Source organism: Morus notabilis, unplaced genomic scaffold (genome assembly GCF_000414095.1).
Source record: "Morus notabilis unplaced genomic scaffold, ASM41409v2 Scaffold939, whole genome shotgun sequence".
In the NCBI taxonomy this organism is placed as follows: Eukaryota; Viridiplantae; Streptophyta; class Magnoliopsida; order Rosales; family Moraceae; genus Morus; species Morus notabilis.
This window is the reverse complement of record NW_010360676.1, coordinates 263275-283225: the sequence shown is the minus strand read 5'-3', so window position 1 is coordinate 283225 and position 19951 is coordinate 263275. Positions and strand designations below refer to the sequence as shown.

Genomic DNA, 19951 nt, shown 5'->3' with positions numbered 1-19951 from the left:
TCCCTACAATGCACGGAAACATGCATTTATTTTGTTTTCATGGATATGCCAACCTGAGTAACCTGATATCACCCGACAAATTACGAGTTTGTGGGCTTAAGAGGGTGTTGCGGTTCAAAGTTGTCTCAACCCGCACCGTGCGGCTCGGCTCAATTTTTCGGCTCAACCCGAGCTTATTCGGCCGAATTACACTTCTACTTTCTATCATTACCCTTCATCACGTGTATTTTATTATTATTTTATTTAAAGAATAATATATTATATTAATAAAGTGTAATTGTCAAATAATGTAAAAAATAATAGAGAGCACTATAAACCTACTTCTTATTGCAAATTGTTTTTATGTTAAATCTAAAACATGTTATATTTGCCTTCATAAAAAATATATATATATATATTTTATATTTATTGTCAAAATTGACTTTGTATATAGCATAAATTGAAATTGAAATTGATTTTTTATTTTTTTAGTTTTTATTTTTATTTTTATACCCTTTAGTTTAAGAGTATCAGATTATCATATCATATATTTTAGATTATGACATCGATACGTTCAGATTTTGAATTAGTCCCTTTTTGGTGAATGTTCCCATTTGACTATAAAAAGACTAAAATACCCTTAAAAGTCTATAAGAATATAAAAAACAAAACAAACATTAAACAAAAAATGAATTCTAAAAAACTAAGAATAATAATAAAAAAATTGTTCCCAAAAGTGGGAAGAAGAATGAGAGAGTGATATCAACAAAATTACTTTTTGTATGGACATCGCCCCTGTGTCACTACAATCATGTCATGAAATTGTAATAAAATAATATGAACCTTAGAGAGAAAACAAAGACAAACACACAGTGCATTTGGAATTAATTTCAAAATAATTTTATATTCTGTATGAAAATAGAAATGAAAACGTTTTCATTTTCATTTTGAAATTATTTCTGAAATGCGTTTGGTAGTTTTATTAAGAGATTGATTTCAGTTTTAAAAAAAACTGAAACTGCGTTTGGTGGTTTAATTTTTAAAAACATGTAATAATATTTAAAATAATAATATATTAAATAAATAATATTATTAAATATATTAAATAAATAATATTATTAAATATATTAAATAACCATCATTATATAAGACAAAAACGGTTTCAGAAAAGAGAGAGAAGAAAATGAAAAAAAAAAAAATGAAATCCGTTTTCAGAAAACGAAAACGAGAAAATGAAAACACATTTTTTTCGTTTTCAATTTTTCACAAAAGACAAAAATGATTTTGTTTTCGTTTTTAAAAAATTTTTAGGCCAAACGCATTTTATGTTTCCGTTTTCATTTTTTAGTCTCAAAAAATGTGAAAAGGGTGGGGGGGGGGAGACGCCGACTTGCTTGGCGAGCAAGATGTGCTCCTTCATCTGCGGCATGGGGCCGTCGGCCCCGGAGACGACGAGAATCGCGCCATCCATCTAAGCGGCGCCGGTGATCATGTTCTTGACGTAGTCGGCGTGGCCGGGGCAGTACATGTGGGCGTAGTGGCGGTTCGCAGTCGTACTCGACGGTGGCGGTGTTGATGGTGATGCCCTGGTGTTGATGGTGGGGGGTGGGTGGGCAGTCAGAGATGTGCTCCTTCATCTCCCTCATCTATCTCTATCTCTCTGTAAATCAGATGCAGCCACGATTAGTGACGGCGGCGGCTTCTGACGACTGACGATAGCCACCGAGCGAGGGAATCTCCAGCGGCGTCTCTCGCAATCTGGAGCCATTGTTGCGATCCACGTCGGGATCTCCTCGCGATCTTCTCGTTCAGCCGTCGTTCAAGATCGCCATTCTGACAACCGTTCGCGAGCAAGAAGAACGCCGTCGCTGGAGAAGATGACCGTTCACAAACCAAATCACGATGTCGGAGTGGGGGAGGGGGGTGCAGTCGGGGGGGGTGGGCAGTGGAGAAGAGAGAGAAGAAAATGAAAAAGAAAATATGAAATCCGTTTTAGAAAATGAAAACAGCTTTTTTTCGCTTTCAAAATTTCACAAAACGACAAAAACGATTTTGTTTTTATTTTTTAAAAAAAATTTCACCAAACGCGTTTTCAATTTTTTGTTTCGAAAAACGTGAAAAATGAGATTGAAAACAGTAACAAACAGGGCCACAAGATTTACATTTCTAGTTTGTTTTATGTGGTTTAAACATTTTTACAACAGTGTTTCTACTTATACAAATTTGAATTTCTATTCCAACTTTATGTTTAAACCTACTAATCAAACGGAGGTAGTGGTTTGTCTAAATATTATCAAGAAACTACAAAAATTCACAACAATTATTACTTTACAAGTTTTTAAAGATACATAGACTCCAAGAATATAATATTAATAAATTCAAGTATAAAGACGTATGTTTACTTCAGATATAGAATTATTAGGATTTACAAATATTGTATTGAGCATACCTATAGGCACATGTATTGCATTGCATTGCATGTAATCCATTAGACTTTTCTTTTTCTTTTTCAGACATTAGAATTTTATATTTTCACTTATATATATGAGGATTAAACCTTTTAAGTCAGAGAAATTTTAGTCACGAAAAAATTTTTAGTTACACCTAAAGATTAAAAATTTTTGTGACTTAAAACTCTAAAGATAAAGGTTTTAATCACACCAAAAATTTATGTAAATATATATTACTCAGAAAATTGTCACTGAAGTGACATTTACTTAAAAATTATTATTGAAAGTAGAAGTATAATAAGAAGAAAGTAGAAGTATAATAAGAAGATTTTGTGATTATTAAAAGTACTACCTGAAACCACGTGTGCGTATTTATCGTGTCATTTTTTTATATAAAGATTTAAAGTTTTCTTAAAATTTCTTCTATTGACATAGTATTCCTTTAAGAGTTTAATTTAATAAATAAAAAATAAAAATTTAAGTAGAGTATGGTTAAAAGGAAAATATGTCTTGATTTTTTATTAAAGAGTAAATTATTTATGGAGTATATATGAAAAAAGTAATATTTAAGAGGGTTATAAGGAAAAAAAAAAATACATAGGTAGGAGAAGATATGATATCCATAAAATAATTAGAAAATATATTTTGTGAGGACCACATTTGGAAAAATATTATTGAGTATATGTGAGAGCAACTATTTATACGGAAATAAATTATAGTAGTTTTATTTATGAGATAATTAAACAATAGTTGAGAGTGTCACTGAGATAAAGCATGTGAAAATACAGTGATAAAAAAAGTGTTTCGAAAAAATCTTTAACAGCCTTTAACAGAAAGGAAAAAATAGGGATATATTTAAAATAAATTATTTTAATAAAGTGTAAAGCGTGGAAATAAGTACTTCAAAAAAACAGATTGTAAACAAAATTAGACTGTATAGAAATTTTAGAAAAGAAAAAGCAAATAAGGAAAGGAAAAGATAAAAAAGAAATTAAGAAATGTTTAAAAAGAAAAAAAAGAATATAAAAGGGGTTGCCCATGTGTCAAAAAGAAGGAAAAAACTTCTTTGTTATGCCACATGTAAAAAGAGAGAAACACGTATTGACTGACTGTTTTATGTATGTTAAAGGATAAGCTTTAGTGACATGTTTGTCACACCTAGTAGGCGATTCCAATTAAAATCATAGCGCACGTGCAAGCGGATAAAATGCAACTCATCGTGATGATTTCTCTGTTAGCCTAATCTTCTTTGAGCCGGGACGGTTGAAAATGATCACACCGAGTTCTTTAAGTCTCGTTTATTTTATTGATTTAAATTTAAAATTTGAGTTTTGTTACAGTAAAAAATTTTTAGAATTAATCACATTTAATTTTTTTATTACAGTAAAAAATATTCACATAAAATTACATCTCAATTCAAATTAAAAATTTGAATAAACGAATTGATACGTCCCAACTCTCACGTTAAGCCCTTCCTTTGAGCAGTGATCTTTTGATATTATCACGTGCGTACTCAGTGACGCAAATAGAGGCAATGAGAGAGAACCAAATTTACGCATTCACTGACGCTAGACACAGCCAAATAATATTAATTCTGATCATTTATAATATTTATAATCGTGTCATGATTGGGAAGGAGAAACAATAATTGACAAGCAAATTTCACTACACTATCAATATGATAATCATAAGGATGTTTGACGAGAGGATTCAAATCATGTGATTTGAATTATTTTTAATTTATGTATATTTTTTATAAAAAAAAATATTATAGTGAATTACGAATCATAATTTGAATTAGAAAACGAATCTCTCTACCAAATATCTTATAGTTTGGCCTTTTTCTCTTTTATTTTTGTTGAGTTAGCCTGCAGGTTGAGCCAAAAAAAAAAAAAAATGAGGAGAAATCATTTAATCAATTAGAGAAATACATATAATAGCATTAGTGAAGTTTTCCTAGTTAAGAGAGACAATTATATACGTGGAGTTTCAGATAGAAAAAGATAAGTTGATCTCTACCTCTTGACTTTGTGAAGTACCTTTCTTTGTCTGTCTTTTTATTTTTTATTTTTTATATTTTACTAATGTTTATCCTCCATATATCAATGGTTGGAAAGCTACACAATATGTATTAATTCATTGCTCACCACTGCATACTGCATGGCCCACACAACATTATATAGATATAGATCTTATTATAAGAACTCGATCGGAAGTCAGAAACTATTCCTATAGAGCTCTAATCCAATCATATAAAATATTATTCAGCTTCAACCACGTAAAAACACACTATGGAAGATCCATTTTTGTACACAAGTACCCTTTCCCTTATCATCGTTCTAATAGCTTTGAAGCTCTTTCTCCAAACTAAAAAACGACACGAAAACCTCCCACCATGCCCGCCTTCACTTCCCATCATCGGCCACCTCCATCTCTTGAAAATCCCTATCCACCGAGCCCTCTACCGTCTGTCCGAAAAATACGGCCCCGTTTTCTCCCTTTGGTTTGGGTCTCGTCGCGTTGTTGTCGTTTCATCACCCTCCGCCGTCACGGAATGTTTCACAAAAAACGACGTCGTCCTCGCCAACCGCCCTCCCCTCCTCATGAGCAAGCACCTCGGCTACAACTACACCACCATGGCGTCCTCCCCCTACGGCGACCACTGGCGCAACCTCCGCAGCATCGGCGCCATCAACATCTTCTCCGCGAGCCGCCTGACCACGTTCTTGGGCATCCGGAGGGACGAGATCAAGCGATTGCTCGTCAAACTCTCTCGGAATTCGATGGACGGTTTCGCTAGGGTTGAGCTGAAGTCGATGTTTTCGGAGATGACGTTCAACATCATAATGAGAACGGTGGCGGGGAAGCGGTACTACGGCGACGACGTGACGGACGAGGATGAGGCCGCGAGGTTCAGGAAGATCATGAAGGAGGCTAGCGCCTACGGCGGGGCGGTGAATCCCGGGGATTTCTTGCCGATTCTGAATTTGTTTGTCAAGGAAGGTTATGAGGAGAAGGTGAAGAGGATTGCTAAGGCTGCGGATTCCTTCTTGCAAGGTTTGATTGACGAGCATCGGATCAAGAAAGAGAGTAGAAACACCATGATTGGTCATTTACTTTCTCTAGAGGAGTCGCAGCCTGAATACTACACTGACCAAATTATCAAAGGCCTTATAATGGTTAGTATATTTTTTATAAAATTTTTTGCTGTATTTTTATTTTATATATACGTATATATTATATTAAGTTTTAGGTGGGGATCTAAAGGTCACACCTCAAAATTCAATCAGTCATGAACTTATGACTAGACTTTTACTGGATGTATAAATAGTTAGTAGCTCGTTTTAGTAATAAAATCAGAGTTAATAGCACACGAAACCGATAGTAAACTGTTGTCGTTGGTTCTTTTTTTGTTTTTTTTTTTTTTTTTTTTTTTTTTTTTTTTTTTTTTTGTTATCATACAATATCGTTCTTAAAACAATACGTGTATGTATAGTTGACTTAATTTGTTATAATATGTTGTGTCATGGATGTGTCAGAACTTGTTATTGGCCGGGACAGACACATCTTCAGTAACATTAGAATGGGCAATGTCCAATCTGCTTAACCATCCCCACGTCCTCAAGAAAGCCAGAGCTGAGCTAGATGCTCAAGTTGGTCAACGACAAATGGTTGACGAACCAGATCTTTCAAAACTATCCCACCTCCAAAACATCATCTCCGAGACACTTCGGCTGTACCCAGCAGCTCCGCTACTCGTGCCACATTACTCGTCTGACGACTGTACCATCGACGGATATGACGTGCCACGTGACACGATCTTATTGGTCAATGCGTGGGCAATACATAGGGACCCTAAGCTTTGGGATGATGCGGAGAGTTTTAAACCCGAGAGGTTTGAGACTAGTAGTGAAGGTGGTGATCAGGACACCAAGATGATGCCATTTGGCCTGGGACGGAGGGCATGTCCTGGTGCGGGCATGGCCCAAAGAGTAGTGGGTTTGACTTTGGCGTCGTTGATTCAATGCTTTGAGTGGGAGAGAGTTAGCGAGGAAGAGATCGACATGGTTGAAGGTAGAGGGGTCATTATGCCAAAAGCTGTGCCGTTGGAGGTCATGTGTAAAGCACGCACTATCATGAAGACCGCATCTCTTTCAGATTCTCTGGTTGATATTTGATATATATAAATATATATATTTACATATATGGATAAATTTGGTTAATATGTTATTGACTAAATGTGTATGAGTTCTAGCAATGTTATCAACTTGAATTATATAACATTACTTACTCTATCATTTCAAAAGTTGTAGTATCTAGGTAGAATCCTGATCAATTATGCAAGTCTACCTAGATCAATTATGTAAGTGGATATATATCAGACGTGTTTTTAATGATGGATACATTTTTATTAGTGATTATCAATTGAATATAAGAATTTTAGAATATAGCGTGATAAAAATTTAATCTTATTAATTATTATACATTTTTATGATCAACTATCCAATATATTATAATCGTTTGATTAATATCATACGATTAAAATAATCATACCCATAAATGAGTAAATATTGAAGTAACTATTAAAACCACGTAAGTATGTTATATATAATGTATTTTATGCTGTGATATTTTATTGCTATAAATTAAGGGTACTTGATACTATTAGGTTTGATTTTTTTTTTTGAATTTATAAGTTTTATTTGAACTTTTAATTTTGTACAAATATTATCCTTTAACTTAATAATTATTGTAAAATATTGCTATTAAAATTTGGATTAAAAACGTACGCCTTTGTTAGTGAGCTCAATCGAAGCATGGATATTGAAATTTCGGCGGTACGGAAAAACAATTAAAGGAAAATTTGTTAACAACATCGATCATTTTTTAGAAAAAACTAAGAGCCATTAAGCATTTTCCCTTTTGTAGCATACTGTTGACCATCTCAAGATAGGCCATCTTTTTTTATTGTCGACAGGCTGTGTCGGAATCACGTAATTTGTACTTCTTTTTTTTTTTTTTTTTTTAGTGTATAAACTGATCGTAGCAAGTTACATTTTATGGTACCAAAACACACTAGGAAAAAAAAAAAGTCCAAGATAGAATGATAAAATTGATCAAAGAACCAAAAGACTTCTCATGAACAAGAAACAATCAAATTCTCTTTTTTCCATGCAGTATAAAAGGCAAGTTAAATACATCCTATTCAGTATTCAGTATTCAGTAACTGATCTCAGGAAATAAAATGAAAAAAAAAAAAAAGAGAGGACAAAAAAGTTAGAGTGGTTCGACAATATATCTACATCACGGCTAAAAGGAATGAGAGAATTAACTATTATAAGAAACATTATTAACATACTTCATATAATTAAATACATGTTATATTCATCAAATAATACAATTAATAATGTTAAAAGACTCATAATCACTAATAAGAGTAACGATATTGGTTAAATATTAGCCCTTTTTAGTGCCTAGAAGCTGGCACATGGAACCAGGTGGAGACCGGTGGGGGCACGTGCCGTAAGAAAACCAAACAAAATATATACCTGACAGTGCTCCCTCTAATAACTTATTAGGGCCTTTAATCTTTAGATTTTTAAGTAATTTTGATAAATATTCTTTAAAAATACATAAATCGAGATTTTTATCATATATTTTTTATTCATAATCTTTTAAGTCTAATAATTATAGTAATAAAAGAATATTTATTAAAAATAAAAGATAAAAATTAAGTCTCAATGCATAAATTCTCCATTTTTTCTACGCTTTTTGTTTGGACTTAGTTGGAGATGATGTGGTGAGTGTTAAGTGACCCATCTTTCAAATCGTTTGAAAGGTGTGAATAAAAATATCTAATATATATATATATATATTTAATGGATAAATCTTATATATCACAAATTCACAATTGCATCCTCCAATTTTCATCTCTTGTTTTCTATTCTGCCTCCAGTCGCTTTCCTTTTTTCTTATCTCTTAACTCTTATTGTTTCTTCTCAAAAGAAAAGGGAAGAAAAAAAAAAAACTGTCTCATTCTAATTTTTCAACCGGTACTATTGTGATTTTTTTAATCTCAATGAAATTTATGACTAAAAGATGTTACATATTTATGTCTTCATTTCTCCCTCACTGAATTCAAAATCAGCCTCCGTCCCTACCTAGAAGACCATTCCAATAAAAAAAAAATCATATTGCATCCGTATCCATATAAAATGCAGCTGATCAAAATGATCAAATATTTCTATGTTAGCCTAACCAACACAATATCTTCGTTGAGCACATCAACATGTCAGCTCTACATCATTATGACTAAGATTCTCGTCTCTGAAAAACATCAACAAGAATTGCTTGAAAAACGAAGGGAGGCCCTAGAGACCCCCTCCTCGGGTTTTCTTGACCGGCTTAGTTAAGTTTTGTTTATTTTGTTAATTCGAATCATAACTCAAATTTTATTTATAGTATTTTCTCTCATAAAAATTTAAATATAAAATTTTTTGTTATAGTATTTTCTTTAACATGAATTCACTTTTTAACTTAAATTCTCAAATTTTAAGACTCACATCTGCTTATGGTGACTAGTAAGCACCATCCACCATTGGCAGGTTTGCCACAGCTTTGCCTCAACTATAACAAACTTGCTTAGCAAGCTCGTTAAGTGTGATGTCTGTCTACTACAAACTAGTCAGAGCACATATTAAGGGCCCGTTTAGTTCGCTAATTTAAGTTTTTAATTTGAGTTGAGATATGATTTTATGTCAGAGCTTTTTACTGTAACAAAAAAGTTAAATGTGACTGTTCTGAGAGCTTTTTATTATAGCAAAACTTGAATTTTAAATTCAGATCGGTGAAATGAATGAGGCATAAACTCCTTATTGTATGTATATTATGGAGCACTACTTACATATTTTCCTCTAGCTTTTCATGTGGACTGGCAACTGACTAACTGAAAGCTTAAAAATGACTTCTCAAGTTAGTATCCTCTTAAAAGACCCTCATTTTGAGAGATTATTATGCACTGTAATGACTTCTAAAGTATTGGTTTAATATCAGATTGAACAGGTAATTTGTCATAGAAGAATTAAACATTATATCAATTTGCCAAAATTCCGACAAAGTGTCCGACTTCGAGGAAAACGAAGATCCAATTTATTCGTTAAGTGCACAATTATTGATGACTCGTCAGAATTGCACACAAAGTTGTGGAGCAAATCTTCACTACTTGCCTATCAGTTTTTATGATCACGTACTCACTGACGTATTCTGGTCCACTATACGCAATCCCTGACGTAAGATGTGGTATCAGCTGATTTGTTTCATCGTTTAGCATGAGTAAGGCGTAAAATATTAAACAATCACTCTCATTTGGGAATAGGTTGGTAATAAAAGAAGTACAAGAATTTATCCACACAAAAAAAAAAAGGAAGGCGGAAAAAGAACAAAAAAAAAACCCTCCAAAATGCAACAATAATAAAACTTAATTAACTTGCACATTGAAAAAAAGTTGCAAATATATCTCATCAAAATTACCGGTAACTTGTAAAATCTAGTGGAAAATGACAGCTTAACTTTCGACACTATAATACAATGAGAAAAAGTTTTTTTTTTTTTTTTTTTGGTATATATAAAGAAACTGTGTATCATTTAAAAGAAATATTTAGGCTGATCACCGGCTTTTTCTTGTATAAGAAGGAAAAGAAATGAACCCACCTTACCTAATCAAAGGTAAATTATGAGAAGATGACAGTCCAAGGTACTTTTTAATTTTCTTTCACATGGGCAATACTCTCTTGTCTTCTCCACTATTTTCTACGGCTTTCATGCCTACCCTCTAATAGCTACAGTGATCCGAAAACTAATATAAATACCCCCGCACCAGTTAATAATGCCAACAAACAATCACATGCACTAAAAAGGTAGATCCACATCTAGGTTTAGAATACAGAAATCCTACCACAGAATTTCGACACCAAAATCTTATCCTATAACGTTTATTCGATATATACATATATATTACAATAGCCTCAAATTCCACTATGAACCAAGTGCAAAGCACATCAATATGGAAGAGCCCTTCTTGTACACGTTTCTTGCCCTCGTCATCCTTCTCCCAATTTCCATGCTTTTCCTAAAAGCCAGAAAACGACATAAAAATCTCCCACCAAGCCCACCTTCATATCCGGTGATCGGTCACCTCCATCTCCTGAAAATCCCACTCCACCGAACTCTACTCGGCCTCTCACAGAAATACGGTCCAGTTTTCTCCCTCCGATTTGGCTCTCGCCGCTTGGTTGTCTTATCATCACCCTCGGTGGTCGAAGAATGCTTCACCAAAAACGACGTCGTCCTCGCCAACCGCCCTCCCCTCCTCATAAGCAAGCACATCGGCTACAACAGCACCACCGTCTCGACCGCCCCCTACGGCGACCACTGGCGCAATCTCCGCCGCATCGCCGCCATCGAGATCTTCTCCGCGGGCCGCCTCAAGATGTTCTTGGGCATCCGGAGGGACGAGACCAAGCGATTGCTCACCAAACTTTACTCTCACTCCCAACAAGCCGGCGATAATTTCGCCAAGGTTGAGCTTAAGTCGATGTTTTCGGAGCTGACGTTCAACATCATAATGAGAATGGTGGCCGGGAAGCGGTACTACGGCGAGGGCGTGACGGACGAGGAGGAGGCAGTGGAGTTCAGGAAGATCGTGAAGGAGGCTGCGGCCTCCGCCGGGGTGGCTAATCCCGGAGATTTCTTTCCGATTCTGAATTGGTTTGGGAAGGACGGTTACGAGAAGAGGGTGATGAGGCTGGCTAAGAAGACTGATGCCTTCTTGCAAGGTCTGATTGACGAGCATCGGAGCAGGAAAGAGAGTAGAAACACCATGATCGATCATTTACTTTCTCTCCAGGAATCGCAGCCTGAGTACTACACGGACCAGATTATCTAAGGATTTGTACTGGTTAGTAAAATACCCTTTCTAGCTATCTACTAATACATTTTTTAGTTTCATTTAGTTATATATATAATACAGGTTTAATTTGCTTATAATCCTACGCACAAGACTATATTATCATATATAATATATAAAAGTGAAAATGGATAACTAATTTCTAAGTATTACATATATATAACATAATTGTTATATATAAAATAGATGGTATGTTATATTTCTCACTTTTATATGTTATATGACAGTATAATTCTGTCGGCTTGAAATATAAGATTTTCAACATCAAAATTGAGTGATGATGAATGAACATCAACTATAATACAGTCCTCTACCACATGCACAACATATTAATGTTATATACGTATAGTCTCATTAACTAATACGTTCTTTTGCAGGTATTGTTGTTGGCGGGGACGGACACATCCTCGGTAACACTAGAATGGGCCTTGTCCAATTTACTCAACCACCCCCATGTTTTAAAAAAGGCTAAACAAGAATTAGATGCTCAAGTTGGTGAACAACACTTGTTAGAAGAACAAGACCTTTCTAAACTTCATTACCTCCAAAGCATAATCTCTGAAACTCTTCGGTTGTACCCAGCGGCTCCATTGCTTCTACCACACTACTCGTCTGATGACTGCACCATTGGCGGATACGACGTGCCACGTGACACAATCGTATTGGTCAATGCATGGGCCATACATAGAGATCCAAACCTGTGGGATGTTGCCGAGAGTTTTAAGCCAGAGAGGTTCGAGATGGGCGAAGGTGAGGCCCACATCCTTATGCCATTTGGGATAGGGAGAAGGGCCTGTCCTGGGGCTGGCTTCGCCCAACGTGTAGTGGGCTTGACTTTGGGGTCTCTGATCCAGTGTTTTGAGTGGGATTCAACGGGGAAGAAGGTTGACATGACTGAAGGTAAAGGGCTCACCATGCCAAAAGCGGTGCCACTAGAGGCCATGTGCAAGGCACGCCCCATCATGAATGCGGTTCTCTCAGAAGCTATACAGAATTAAGAAAAAAGTGATTTGAGAAAATAATGTACGATACTCAATAAGATTTCTATGTTTTCGGCATAAGGGAAAACAAATAAATCTAAATGCCGGACTAGATTGTTGAACCAACGTTTATTAAACTGTTGGAATGTTAATGTTAATAAGCCTTTCGTTGAAGCTGATCCATATTAGAATTTGCTTTTAACGCCGTGACATCGATAGTGTAACCTGGCTTTTTCTGTGGTATGTACCATTAGAATCTTATATATTCTTTGAATATTGTCTCTACTGGGAAATGTATTTGCATGAGGCGAAGGACTTGGGAGCTGGATCCACTTGGGTTACCGTCAGGGAGGGGGTCTCCTTTATTTTATTTTATTTTTAATTTTTAATTTTTTTCTTTTAATTTTAACCAATTTAATATATTTAAAATAATATTCGGTATGGATAAATAAAGATAAGTTGGCTCTATTACCACCCCTTAGTCAAATTGGGAACCGATTTATGCTGGGGGTGGATTCCATTTTCAAAATAGAATTAACAAACCCAATAGCCAACAAGGATTCCACTTCATTGACATGTTTAGGCTTTACATATATATATAATATGTACATATATATATATATATATATATACAAATAGGTCAACCCGTAAATCCCTTAAGTTTGAGAACTTACCATGATTCACAAAGGTTTCAAACACGAAGAACTTCGTTTCTTCATGTGTGTAAATTCTTTTCCATCAGATGCTTTATAAGATCTTTTAATTAATAAAGGTTCTGCATAAAAAAAGTGCATGCATTTGGTTTAATTTTACAGGAGGTGACGAGGAATTCTGTTGTATATTACTTTGTACTTAATGGTAGTTTTACTTATATATATATATATATATATATATATATATGTCGTCTAATCTGCTATTTTTATTAGTGGCGCTTCTTACCTATCTGTAGGCGCAAAAAGCACTCCTTATATATACTGTATAACAATTATAAGCAAGATATGATCCCTACTTAACACATTCGAAACGATTGACGAGAAGAAAGTTAACTTGTTTTTTTTTTTTAAGAGAAAACTATTCTTATAGAATAGCGACTGCTGAATTAATTTAATAGTCCTCATCAATAGATATTGATTTTGCTTAAATTTTTGTTTAGTTATTAGCCCACTAATAAAAATTTTCGGCTCCATCACTAAATATGTATTAGATATTGTCCAACTAGAAAAGAGAAAATGAGATAAAAAAAAAGAAATAATGAATTATTCAGTGGACTTATCCATCCAATGAGAATGAATTATTTAAGCATTTTGTCTACGTCGGCTTTTTACATTTATTTTTCTCTTTTTTAATATGTAATGCATTGAATGTTAAGTCAAAAGTATCATTATTATTCTACCTAATTCTCTTATTTTAATCGATTAACTTTAAATAATAATTTTTATTTTTAAAATACTATTATTCAAATTTTTTTTTTTTTTTTTTTTTTTTTTTTTTTTTTTTTTTTTTTTGCTTTTTAAACGTGCCTTCTTAAATTGCTGCCTTTTTCTCTTAACTTAAAATACTGAACGAAAGTATATACTATAACATTTTTTTTTGAACTTAAGTTCCTAACTTTTTTTCTTTTTTAATTATAGTACTACGTACTTTGAGTTAAAAATATATTCATATACATTTTGAAGTTAATCTGTCATGAACAATCCATTTTGTTTCAAATTGAGCACATAAAAGGAAAAAAAAAAAAACCCCGTAATCCAAATACAACATATATATATATATCTATATATATAACACAAGAATCATCACCCAATTTCTCAAAATTATTTAAAAAATAAAAAAAATTAAGACCTTCACAAAACTTTGAATAGATATCAATATGATCTTTTTCAATTTCCATATTGCTAGGTGTTGATCACTAATCTCTTTTTTTTGTCTTGCCTTCAACTTTACAAAGAGAAAATTGAAAGATATCAGCCCCTACTGTGCAGATGCATGATAGAAAGTAGTTTTTTTTCCCCTCTGCCAATGGAATAGCAAGGGACTCTAGCAGAGAAAATTGAATAATAGAATTTTAGAAATAAAATTAATTATTTAAAGTAAATTATCAAAATAAAGGAATTAGGTAGAATAATAATGGTGCTTTTGACTCAAAAATCAATGTAATAGTCATTAGGAAAGAGGAAAAAAATGTAAAAAGTTGACACAAACAAAATGTCCAAATGATTTATTCTCATTGGTGATGCGGTACACCCGATTTACTGAGTAAGGGCTCGTCTGACATTACTTTTGAAGGCTGCTTTTAATTTTATGTAAGAAGCTACAGTAGGTCAGGGTGTTTGGCAAAACTTACTTTTGTCTAGCAACTTTTAAAAACGGTTGCCCCGTCGTAGAATTTGAGAAGCAAGTCATGGTTACTTTTTCACAGCAGCTTCTACTGTCATTGTTCGAGTTTACTAAAATGACCATAATAATAAATCTTAATTCCCAATCAATTCATTTCATTTCTTCCAAATCAAATTAAAGAGTATATTTTATTTTAAATGTTTATTTGAAAATTAAAAATCTTTAATGAATATCTTATATATTAAATTTTAACAATATATTTTTATTATAATGTTGTAAGTTTGAAAAATAATTTACCTTCAGTTATTTGCATTATTTAATTTTTTATAGATATATAATTTATCTCATTGAATAAAATCAATTTATTTTTTAGAGATATCTTCATAAAATGAAAATTAAATTTTTTAGTATTTTGGTGTATAAATATTATGAATATTAACTATAAAAATTGAAAAAAAACTAATTATAAATATGTGTTTTAATGTATGTCAATTTTAGTCATTATATATCTTCACAACAACTTTGTAGATAGTTCACCAAACATCTAAATTTCTGCTTTATGTATTGACAACAGCTCTGAAAAAAATTTATCAAACGCATATATGATTCTGATCGTAGTAAATTCTGACTAACAATAGAAATTTTTAACCGCATAACTATGCCAAACTGATCTTAATCTCTCCGAAGAAATAAAGCAGATCAGATAGATCCAAATTAAGTTGTTTTTCCATACTCGGGCATCACGCTTTTCTTTCTCGGCACTTTTTTTGCATTATATACGGAAGGTACGTCAGTACACGACCCACATCACTTAATATTGTCAACGACCATAGTACTAAATTAGGTTCATTTATATCTTTTAAGATCAATTCTATAGTACTACTCTACATTTCTTATAGATCAGTTCCAACCCCCACAAACCTTATCCAATAACGTTATTATAAAATTCACTATCAACCTAGCTAGAATTCGTCCAAGCACATGACCATGGAAGAGGCCTTAGTCCTGTACACATCTCTTTTTCTTATCATCATTCTAATAGCTTTGAAGCTCTTTCTCGAAACCAAAAAACGACACAAAGACCTCCCACCAAGCCCACCTTCTCTTCCCATAATCGGCCACCTCCATCTCTTAAAGATCCCACTCCATAGATCTCTCTGTGGTCTCTCCCAAAAGTATGGCCCCGTTGTCTCCCTTTGGTTCGGGTCTCGTCGTGTTGTTGTCGTGTCCTCGCCCCCGGTGGTCGTGGAATGTTTCACCAAAAACGACGTCGTTTTGGCCAACCGCCCTCGGCTCATCATGAGCAAGCACTTCGGCTACAATAACACCACCGTCACGACCTCCCCCTACGGCGACCACTGGCGCAACCTCCGCCGCATCGGCGCCATCGAGATCTTCTCCTCCAGCCGGCTCAAGATGTTCTTGGGCATCAGGAGGGACGAGATCAAGCGATTGCTTATCAGAATTTTCCCTCACTCCCAACGAGGCACTGATGATTTTGCCAAGGTTGAGCTTAAGTCGATGTTTGTGAACCTGACTTTCAACATGATAATGAGGATGGTGGCGGGGAAGCGGTACTACGGCGAAGGCGTGACGGATGAGGCCGAGGCGCTGCAGTTCAGGAAGATCATGAAGGAGGCCATCGACTCCGGCGGGTTGGCGAATCCCGGGGATTTCTTCCCCATTTTGAATTGGTTTGGGAACGGAGGTTATGAAAAGAAAGTGAGAAGGCTGGCTAAGCAGACTGACGCCTTCTTGCAAGGTCTGATCGAGGAGCACCGGAGTCGGAAAGAAAGTAGAAACACCATGATCGATCATTTACTTTCTCTGCAGGAGTCGCAGCCTGAGTACTATACTGACCAGATTATAAAAGGGTTTATACTGGTTAGTATACTAGAGAATATAATTTCCACATCTTACATCTAATTATTTGTTCCATTTTTTTTTTTTTCAATTTCCCCAGTTTAATTAATACTAGAGTACTAGTTTGAAATTTCACTTTATGTAACTAGATTTCCATTCCTTTCAACGGAAAAAAAAAATAAAAAAAAAACTAGATTTTCATATGTGTCATGTATATAATTAACCTTTTGATCTAGATATGTTTCAGCCAAGAAAAACCTTAAAAACTTGAAAATCAGAATAATAATAAGAAAGTACGATCCAGTCACATAAGTAGAATGATCTAGAAGTGTGGGTTATATAATTTGCTAAGTTTCACATCGTTTTTCCATTCTTGCCTTTCTTTATCGCTAAAAAACAAGTGAAATCACTAAGTCAATTAATGTAATTTAAAGGTCAAAGCGAAATTGCAACTATACTAGAAATTGAGCGACTCTTTCTGAGTACAGTGACGCACAAAAATATATAGTTATTTAATTATAACTTCTAAGTATCTCTCTTACTTAATAGATCATAGCTAGGTTTTCATTTAAATTAAATTTTACTAGGCACGCCTTGCAGGTGAACACGTTGTACTTTGGGATACTGCGTTTTTAGCATTTAGCGTGTGTAAGATAAGACAGAATAAAATAAGATAAGAAATACCAAAAAAAAAAAGTAACGCGTCGCTGTGACGTTCGTGCCTGTCCCTAACTATATGTATGCGAATATTACTTAAATATAAGCATGATAACTTAAGCTGTATATGGCACATATTTGTACAGATAAGATTGGTTATTTACATTGTCTAAATTTTGCAGGTATTGTTGTTTGCTGGGACACACACATCCGCGGTGACATTAGAATGGGCGATGTCCAATTTACTCAATCATCCGCACATCCTCAAAAAAGCCAAAGCTGAAATAGATGCTGAAGTTGGTCCTGAAAACTTGGTGGACGAACAAGACCTTTCAAAACTACAATATCTTCAAAACATAATCTCCGAGACCCTTCGGTTGTACCCGGCGGCTCCGCTACTTGTGCCACACTACTCATCCCACGACTGCACCATTGGCGGATACGACGTGCCACGTGACACGATCTTATTGGTCAATGCATGGGCCATACAAAGGGATCCTAAGCTTTGGGATGATGCTACGAGTTTTAAGCCGGAGAGGTTTGAGATTAGTGAAGGTGACACCAACAAGATGATGCCATTTGGGCTGGGAAGAAGGGCTTGTCCCGGGGCCGGCCTGGCCCAACGGGTTGTGGGCCAGACTTTGGGATCGTTGATCCAGTGTTTTGAGTGGAAAAGAGTTAACGAAGAAGAAGTTGACATGACCGAAGGTCGAGGGTTCACCATGCCTAAAGCGATGCCATTGGAGGCCATGTGCAAGGCGCGCCCCATCATGAGTACAGTTCTCTCAGAAGCTAGCCGTGATACTTAGTAGATCCTTAGTATATACTTAGTAGATTAGTAGATATGTTACGTCTAAAAAAAGGTTTGCTTAACATAATAGTAATGTCATATGTTTGTAATATTTTAGATACGAGAGGAGTACTTAAATTAGTTTGTATTACTTTCATTTGGTTAATTTATAGGCTGTTTTAGAACCTTTTTTACTATGGATTTCCCTGATATTATTTCTATTTATTACTTTTTTCTTTTCTTTGATATAAGCTTTCTTAATGCCTTTTTCAAACGAAAAATTAATGAAAAGAAAGGGAAGAAAGGAGAAAAGTGCCTACAAAGGTCCAAAAATGAAAATGAAAACAATTATCTAATAAAACTAAAGAATCTAAACAAAAAGAATGAGACTATATAAAGCAGCAACCATTGAGAAAACAAAACCATGCATGTCCTCAATTTCTCCATTGTCACTTTGAATTCTAAGCTTATAATAAGCTTATTTTTGCAGTCTTCTTCATGTTTGTCTCAATTTTTCAAGGTTCTCCGTTTTATTTTAGAAACCTAATTCTACAACTTCCATCTCTTTCTGAGAAGTAGTCTGATTGTTGATCATCAGTGAATTGTTCGCTTTAAAGCCTCGTGCTTCATAAGGATCTATATCAACATCACCTTTTATATATAATTGCCTAATATTATCGTATCATATCCATTTTCTAGCTATATAGCATCTAATTGATAAACTGTAGCCACATTGGCCTCTGAATTGATACCTGGATTGACAACAATTTGGCTGCATCAAGGTTATCTATTTTATTATGAGTTATATAGATTATCATGATTAAATAACATGATATCGTCTCTAGAAGTTTCGTAGCGAAATGTGTCGTAGACCGCGGCATAAGGAGGCGACGGGAGTAGGGGTGGAGTGAGATGAGGATTAGCGATATCTACAATTTCTGCTATTTTTTTAACGCAGGATTAGTGATATCTTCCACTTATGTTATTTGTTAAGAATGAGTGAGAGTTAAAAGGATAGTCATAAATGAACAAAAACTTAAATTACTATATTGCCCTTTTTACCATTTCATGCTATACTTTTTGAAGGATAAAATTATCTTTTCAAAATTTTAATGGGTGGATTGCATGAATCCTCTCATAAGTAGAAGGAAGCAAAATGGTGAGTCCGGAAAGATAGAGCCTCCTTCTGCCTCTCCTCTCTTTCTAATCAAACAATGGACTGGGGCTCTTCTTGTCTAAAAACTTTTTAAGGAGATTTAGTTTTAGATTACGGGAACTTCTCTAATAGGACCAAAAAAAATAAAGCATCCATATTTATCTATTTTTAACCGCAAGATCTGTATTAGAAATTGTCTATTCTGCATATTTTTTCAGTCTGATGTGATTTTAATCCGATTTAATAATTAAAAACTAACAATACAGTTAGACTAGACCTATCAGAAAAACTCGCTTAGATTATTTGTTCTTCTTTTCTTTAATTTTGTCATGTTGAAGATTAAATTAGTGTTGATCGAGAACTGATATGTGTAATGAAAAAGTAAGTACATACCTTCTAAAATAAATCTAAAATACAAGATTAAAAAATAATAATACAAACAAAAAAAAAAAAACCTTCATCAAGCAATTTGTTAATCAGCACGCTGGGAGCCGGCGGAATTGAAAAAAACCACAAATACACCGAAGAATCTATCAGTGAAAAAATCAGTGTGCAAGTTCATATCAGTTTCAATCACTCAAAATCCAGAGAGAAGAGAACCAAACTTGTGTACGCATTCAGTGACGTAGACTTATCCGCAGCTGCCGCTTAGCAATCTGGAAATCTGGATGCGTGTGTGGACCGTCAACAGACAAATTTAAACTATTGTAGATCATGTCATCATGACACTGTTGAGTGCATTTATGTACTATATTTAGGTCGTCTATCTACTAA

At 34.4% G+C, this 19951-nt stretch overlaps 3 protein-coding genes across 3 annotated transcripts; all 3 read left to right on the top strand.

The window, feature by feature from the left end:
• The first annotated feature begins 4629 nt into the window (after positions 1-4629).
• On the top strand, positions 4630-6823 carry LOC21392641 (cytochrome P450 81E8). Its single transcript, XM_010097033.2, has 2 exons — positions 4630-5608; positions 5969-6823. The coding sequence occupies exons 1-2, from the start codon at positions 4721-4723 to the stop codon at positions 6605-6607; spliced, it is 1527 nt and encodes a 508-aa protein (XP_010095335.1). The 5' UTR covers positions 4630-4720; the 3' UTR covers positions 6608-6823.
• Positions 6824-10336: 3513 nt separating this feature from the next.
• Positions 10337-12553, top strand: LOC21392640 (isoflavone 3'-hydroxylase). Its single transcript, XM_024164879.1, is given in 2 exon segments — positions 10337-11385; positions 11772-12553. Coding segments are annotated over 2 exon segments (1515 nt in total). The 5' UTR covers positions 10337-10491; the 3' UTR covers positions 12393-12553.
• A 3074-nt stretch (positions 12554-15627) lies between these two features.
• On the top strand, positions 15628-18242 carry LOC21392639 (cytochrome P450 81E8). The gene is made up of 2 exons (XM_010097031.2): positions 15628-16595; positions 17414-18242. The coding sequence occupies exons 1-2, from the start codon at positions 15693-15695 to the stop codon at positions 18038-18040; spliced, it is 1530 nt and encodes a 509-aa protein (XP_010095333.2). The 5' UTR covers positions 15628-15692; the 3' UTR covers positions 18041-18242.
• The last annotated feature ends 1709 nt before the right edge of the window (positions 18243-19951 follow it).

Coding starts and splice junctions, on each gene's coding strand:
- LOC21392641 (XM_010097033.2), top strand. CDS start 4,721: ATGGAAGATCCATTTTTGTACACAAGTACCCTTTCCCTTATCATCGTT. Junction 5,609..5,968: donor TTATCAAAGGCCTTATAATG/GTTAGTATATTT, acceptor TGGATGTGTCAG/AACTTGTTATTGGCCGGGAC.
- LOC21392639 (XM_010097031.2), top strand. CDS start 15,693: ATGACCATGGAAGAGGCCTTAGTCCTGTACACATCTCTTTTTCTTATC. Junction 16,596..17,413: donor TTATAAAAGGGTTTATACTG/GTTAGTATACTA, acceptor TAAATTTTGCAG/GTATTGTTGTTTGCTGGGAC.